This window comes from Phascolarctos cinereus, unplaced genomic scaffold (assembly GCF_003287225.1).
Source record: "Phascolarctos cinereus isolate Bilbo 61053 unplaced genomic scaffold, phaCin_HiC Scaffold_1;HRSCAF=81, whole genome shotgun sequence".
In the NCBI taxonomy this organism is placed as follows: Eukaryota; Metazoa; Chordata; class Mammalia; order Diprotodontia; family Phascolarctidae; genus Phascolarctos; species Phascolarctos cinereus.
Window position 1 is genome coordinate 9,018,359 of NW_027555514.1, and position 6,967 is coordinate 9,025,325.

Consider the following 6,967-nt stretch of genomic DNA (forward strand, 5'->3'; position numbering starts at 1 on the left):
GCTCTTTCCCCATTGTATCTCACCCCATTTTCTTAGCCCATGGCCACATATTGGGACAGGACAAAAGGTATGGACTGATTGCTTGATTGACTGAATCTATTGACTTGGGGCCATGTAAATATAATCTCAAAATTCCAAGTTCTGATTAGAAATTGACACCCCCCCAAAAAAAAATCATCTACCTACTGTCTTCACCTCTGTGAAGTCCCATTTTGGATTTTTTAAAAACTAAATTGACTAAGAACCTCCTAGTCCAAATAGAACTGTGAAGATGTGAAGAACTCAGTGGGCTTGTTGGAACCCCTTCATAATACCCAGAATCACTACAGGGCATGTATGATCAAACTCCTTACCATTATCCTAGCCCTTCCCACTCCCATATCTCACACACAGGAAGACAAAACTGGGTGAGTCACCCAAGACTTTCCCAGCCCTCACACCTACTGCCATCATGCTTCCTTTTAGCACAGAAACTAGACCCAAAATGTTCATGGGACTTGCTGACAACCAGGTAATCTCCCCTTCTTAATGAGATTAAGTGCTGTAATTTATGCAGACTCACACACTTTCTGACAGCTACCAAGGCCAACAGATCTTTAAGTCATGTTTATTTTTGCAGAAAGAGGTCAATGCAGTTGAAGGCCACTGGCCCTCCCTTTGAATTGCACAGATTAAACAACAAAAACTATGACATATTTTAGCTTTTAAAAAGCATTTATATAAAAAAAATCCAAACTTATTGATAAGGTTCACCATGAAAAATATATAATATATATTTATATATAACCAGAAGACTAAGACATTTATCTTACATATGTACAAGATGTATACTCATTCCCCCCCCCAACTCAAACCACAAATCATGGGAAAATATTTAGGTACATGAAAAAGATACAAAACATAAAAAAATGAACATTTGGAAAAAAACCACATGTCCAAGTTCATTAAATAATCACACTGACAAATAAATAGTTATTCTGCTTCAATTTGCAGCTGTAGCCATGCATTTCTGGCATACCATGATATCTGGAGGTGAGCATGCATGTCATGATTTCATACCACGAACTCTGGAGAAATCACTGGGTCTCATTTGGAGCAGAAATACCCAACATTCACTAAAATACTCAACAGGGGCACTATTTCTTGACTCATGAAATGTTCCCATGAAAATTCACAGTGAAGCACCTTTCTGAAAACAAAACACAAGTGAAAATTCATGGTAACAATGCTTCACTTTTTGGGCTGGATTAGGGGACAGGAGGGGGGTCACAGAAAGGCAAGGCTAGTCTTTCAAATATCATGTACATTTCAATTCTGGTGATGGGTTTAGGGAAAAATGGTGCTTGCATGAACACCCATCCTGAAAAATCAGAGAAGGAAAAACAATTGTCCCCAAGAAGATCTTTATATATCAGCCGCCTTCTTGGCTTGACCGAAGCAACAAGCAGAGATTTGGAAGTGAGCACACAGCGATGGAAGTCTTCAGTCTTGATGCAGTGTGACCTGTAGAACACAGGACCACAGATCAGTCCCTGGCGAGAGCCGACTGGCTCCCTAGCTCAGGCTGTGCTTGCTAGACTTGCTGACTCGTTTCCTCTCCTTGTGATGCGGTGCAGGCTTTGCAGGTGACAGACTCTCATAGTTGTGGCTCGACTCATTGTGCTGCCGAGTGTACCTCTTACACTTGCAGGCGGTGACCACGGTGATCTTGTAGGTGCGAGTGCTTCCATCCTGGCACTGAAGCTGGATGCGCTGGGTGCGCGTCTTGTCATTGACACACCGCCATTCCTGGGAGCTCCTTCGGCTCCAGTATTTGGTGCCAAAGCTTCCTCCGATCCAATTGGGGAGTACCGGGAGGGGCAAACACTCCCCAGCACACACCAGCTCCTTGAGGGGACTGATGCTTGTACACTGGCCATCAGAAATGTATTTGGTAGAACGAAGCTCTCGGCAGCCAACTTGGACTCGACCTGCAAAACACAGAGAAGGGAGAAGGGGTGAGGTCAAAGGCTCAAGAAAAAGAAAAGATTCCCAAACTAAATCTGCAAGAGCAAAAATGATCCTCCAGTGATGGTGATGCAACACCAGAGTAAGAAGCTTCTGACTCCTTCTGGAGTCACAAGGTCCTGGATTCAATCCCACCTCTCCTGCTTTTATCATGCATGTGTGTCCCTGGGCAAGTGACTGAAAATCCCAGGCTCAGAGCAGGAAGAAACCTCAGAGGACATCTCATTTAACCCCTCTGTTTTACAGATGAGGAAAACTGTGGCATAGAGAACTTAACTTATTTGCTCAGGGTCAGTCAGTATGGGTTCGAGGCAGGGTTTGAACCCAGGTCTTCTGGACTCCAAGTCTAGTGCCTGATGCACTTAACCTCCTTGGGTCTCAGTTTCCTCCTTTGTAAAATATGGGAACTGGATGAAATGGGCTGAATTCTCTCTAGCTCTCCATCTATTATGCTGTGATCCCAATTGCTTCTCCTAGTATTAACTGGAAGAAAAGAATGCTCAACTGCTGAAAATATGTATAAAAGTATGTTCATTTATCAATTGCCAACATCCATAAACTTCCTTTTCTTCCATGTGACTTGATTGGTTGAAGTACTTCGATCCATATGTTTGCAACAGTTGGATCTCAACCATAAAGAGATAATCTTGAAACTCCTCTGCCTTGTTGCTTGAATGTGGGGGAATCAGTCGTCAGTGTACAAATCCACCTCTCTCCTCTTTGGAATTTGATCACTGAATTGAAGAATCACACTTATTTTCATGAATTGCAGCCAACAAGGAATTGTGATGGACAATTCTGATATTCCTTAGTCTAAAACATCCAAATGGCCTAATCAGGGAGGTTTGGTTGCCGTTAACAACATGACTTCAACTCCTCTGAAATCTATGATAGCAAAGTGTCCCTCATAGCCAAGAGAACACAATAGAGGGAACCGGGATGCTCATTTCCTAAATGCTGCTTGCAGAAAGCCAGAGTGAAATCAGTGGTCTTGTTTTGTGATCCAAGTCTACTGCTGTTGGTGATGCTTCCAGTGCAGTAAGCCTAACACAGGAACAAACCTGGGAGTGATGCATGGGTCATTACTTTGTGACCAGAACATATAATGGAAGCCCCTGCTTTACAGTCAAGGAGAGATGGAGGAAGGAAAAAAAAATATGGAAAAAGAAAGCTCAAATGTTAGAAATTATTCAGGATCTCCGAAAGGGTTTCCACCTGCTTCCCTTCTTCCGGTATTGAAAGCTAACTACAATGAGGCAATGGCTGAGGGGTATTCCTTCATCCCAGAAACGTGACCAGGGTGGGGATGTTTCTCATTAGGTGCGTGCCCCAAGGTGGCTTCCCTTCCTGCGGCTGTGCTGAGGAATGTACCTGGCAGCAGCTGCTCGGATGCTCGGGGCTCTTGTCTACTGTGGCTCTTTGGAAATAGGCTTCCCATTTTTGCAGCGACAGTTCACTGATGGTGAATGCTCTGTGCACCGCCTAGCAATCTGGTAATAAGCAGAGATCTCCTGTGCACTGAAAACCACCCAGGTCCAAGAAAGTTGGCACACCTTAATCTGTGTGGAAAGACATGACTCTCCTTCTCTCTCTCTCTCTCTCTCTCTCTCTCTCTCTCTCTCTCTCTCTCTCTCACACACACACACACACACACACACACACACTTTTACTACAACTTTCAGGATAGAATCTACTCTTGTGGCTGGAGGATAGACTTGAAGAGAGGAGGAGGAGGAGGAGGAGGAGAAAGAGGAGGAGGAGGAGAAAGAGGAGGAGGAGGAGGAGGAGAAGGAGGGGCTATGGCTCCAGACAGGACTTTCTCTAGATTCTATCTCCTGTCTCTTTAAAAGCAGACTGGGCCAGGCAGGCCAGCTCCCCTGAGACGGAGATCCCTGTATGTCCCAGGCAGTGCTCACACCCAGACAGTGAAAACAAAAACCAAGGACGCCTGGAAATCAAATGAATGGAAGAAGAGAGGAAGGCCCCCTTCCTGCATTCTCCCACAGACATGGAAGGTGTGAGAGGTGGTTCATGGACTAAATACTCAAGCAAAATTTGATACCTACCCCTTAAAGTTCCACTTCCTTTACAATGAAATTAGCAAACTCTTAAACTATTTTGTTTGACAGCTTTTGAACCTCTGGCTTGTCAGACATTGTAGACCCATAGTTTGGAGCTGGTCCAGACCTTCAAGGTTATCTGGTCACAGGTTGAGAGGCACAAAGGACCTACTTCCTCATTTACAGAAGGGGAAACTGAGGCTTCAATTTCTAACGTATCCTCTGCTTGCCCAGAAACCACTCTTTCCTCCTCCTACTTTACGCAGTTATAGTCAGATGTCTTTGGCCTGTTCTTTCTGGTTATATCAATGTGCCTAGGATAGACAGACTAAATGGAGGAATTAAAGAGTGTTTGTAGCAAAGTTTATTTTATTATTTTTAAAAGAAGAAAGAAAGCTTGATTTTGTGCGGCTGTGGGAGCACAGTTCTCTTCCTGGGATCAGGGAGCTCCACCAGGATTTGCACTTGGCAGTCGGCACTGAGGATGCCAGCACACACACACACACACACACACACACACACACACACACACACACACACACACACACACACCCCGAGAGCTCTTTAGGGGGAATGCCTGGCCAGACCATCCTTTCCCCACACCCGCTCTCCCAGAGCCAGTTTTACAAAGCCATCACTGTGTTCGAGGCGCTGTCAGTTCTTAGCAAGGAATGCAGGTTTCTGAATGCAGTGAGATCACTCCCAGGAAGGGTCCGCGAGTGCTTAAGGACCCTTCCTTAGAGGTGGGCGGGCGGGCTGGCGCGGGAGACAGTGCCTAGGGAGCCCGGCGGGCAGGAGGGGGTGCCCGCATCGGAGGCCCCCACCTTCTGCTGGGCAGCTCCAGACCTGTGCCCCGCAGCTCGGAGCCCTAAATGCTGCCGCCGCTGTCTAGCACTTACCGCTCCCGCGTTTCAGTCCCGCATCTGCCCTCAGGCAGCCGCGGCTCCGGGCGGCCCCAGGCCACCTCCCTCGGGTTCCGCACACCCCCCCCCCGCGGGTCTGTCCCACATTCCCGCTCCCCGCCCCCAGGATCTCCTCTCGCCGGGTTCAGTTCTTCGCAGTGACCAACCCTCGCACCCAGACCGCACTTACTGCTCCGCGCCTCCAGCCCCGAGGTCACGCTGCTACCCGGGAGGCGGCCGCCGTGGCGAGCCTGGTTCAGGGCACTGCTGTTCCCGCCGCCGCCAAGGCCGATCGCCGGGGCTCCCCCAGACGCCCCCGCAGCCGCCTTCGCCACGTGCGAGTACAGGACCTCGGTGGCGTCGTTCTTGAACCCACAGCCGCCTCGGGCGAGGACGCACGCCAGGAGCAGCAGCGCTCCGGGGACTGTGGGCAGCTGCATGGTGAGCGGAGACGAGACGGGGCGAGACGCGACTGCAGCCGGGGCGACGGCGGGGGCAGCCCGACCAGGGGGCCACAGGGCAGGAGGGCAGGAGGGCTGAATGCAGCCTCCACTCCCCGTCTAACTGCCTCCCTGCCGGCCTGGCGTCTGGCTCACTGGCCCTCTGCTCACTGCCCGTCTGGCTGGCTTAACGTGGGTCCCTCCGCTTATCCTCTCGCCTCCCTCTCTCTTCGCCCGCTGCCTAGCACAGTCCAAGTGGGAACTTTCTCCTGCCTCCCGTCATTTATAGAGACGCGGGGGGCTGTGGGAGGGAAGCCGGAGGGGGCGGGGCGGCGTTGGCCCGCCTTCAGGTGTAAAGTGGCCCTACTGCTGGAAGAAGACTGGGGCGGGGAGGGGGGGAGCAGGCAGCCCTCCCTCCTCCTTTCCTCTCTTCCTCCTTAACTCCTTCCCTCCTGCCACCCACCTCCTTCCTCCAGGCGTGACCCGGTAGATGCATCTTACCAATGGAAGAGCAGGCTGGAGAAGAGCGGGAGAGGAGGAGCTTGGGCTCCAAATGCGCTCCGAGGGACACCCCCCGCCGCCCCTGTCCCCTCGTACTCTGCGGGACGTCTGTGGGCCCGTTCTGCCCTCCCTTCTCCCCTCTGTACTCTCCCCTCCTCCCTGGGCCATCAGACCAAGGGCCCCTACCCTGGCCCTCCCACAGTCGCATCCGCAGAATGAGACTTCAGACGGAGGAGCGAAAAGCTCCAAGTTAACTAGACACAGTTGGACTGCTAAGAACCGACTTTTAAAAAGCTCAGTGTACACAAATCAAAACCGTCTCCAGAGTCATGGCAATAGGCAGCTTTGATCTCGCAGACTGGTGGCTTGGTCATTTGTCACCCAGGGTCCTTCACTGGGAACAAAGAGGACAATCCTGCATGTATTCATTTGGACCTACGACGGTGGGACCACACAGCCCAACGGGCCGAGCTATGGCCTGAGAGGACCCCAGGTCAGTTCTCTGCTCTGCCATTTACATGGTACTCCCTGACACTTTTCCGTTCTAGGTCTCAGTTTCCTCATCTGTAAAATGAGGCGACTGGCCCCTGAGGTCCCTATAGCGCCGGATTTAGGATCCTACTCCCTTCTGTACTTCATTTCCTCATCTGTGAATGAGGTCCCACTTAGGTGATGGGTCCCTTCCAAGTCTGTCTGTGATGTCCAGAGTTAATTTCAAAATTAAAATCCACAGTCCCATTGCTTGGAAGGGAACCAGAATCCAGAATGGTTCCTTTGGATGGACACCTTAGTACTAGTCCATAATCCCTTGCTTTTATGTAGCTGTTTAGGCTTTGCCAAGTTATTTCCACACAGCCTTTCATTTAACGCTCACCAGGACTCTGGATGGGAATGGAGGAAAGCTACTCTTGTTATCTCCCTTTTTCAAAGGAGAACAATGAGACTGACTTGCCCAGAGACACATGGATAGTAAATATCTGGGAAGCAATTCAAAAGTTGGTCTCCTTGATTCTGATCCCAGCTCTCTACCCCTGCCCTACCTGCCTCTCAACAATCC

The 6,967-nt window shown here is 49.8% G+C and overlaps 1 protein-coding gene across 1 annotated transcript; it reads right to left on the minus strand.

Annotated features, from left to right (window-relative positions):
- Window positions 1-591: 591 nt before the first annotated feature.
- On the minus strand, window positions 592-5,650 carry SOSTDC1 (sclerostin domain containing 1). Its single transcript, XM_021000120.2, has 2 exons — window positions 5,160-5,650; window positions 592-1,970 (listed from the first exon to the last, which is right to left on the minus strand). Exons 1-2 carry the CDS (start codon window positions 5,407-5,409, stop codon window positions 1,555-1,557), a joined length of 666 nt encoding a protein of 221 aa, XP_020855779.1. The 5' UTR covers window positions 5,410-5,650; the 3' UTR covers window positions 592-1,554.
- Window positions 5,651-6,967: the final 1,317 nt, after the last annotated feature.

Coding starts and splice junctions, on each gene's coding strand:
- SOSTDC1 (XM_021000120.2), bottom strand. CDS start 5,409: ATGCAGCTGCCCACAGTCCCCGGAGCGCTGCTGCTCCTGGCGTGCGTC. Junction 1,971..5,159: donor GGGGCTGGAGGCGCGGAGCA/GTAAGTGCGGTC, acceptor TGTGTTTTGCAG/GTCGAGTCCAAGTTGGCTGC.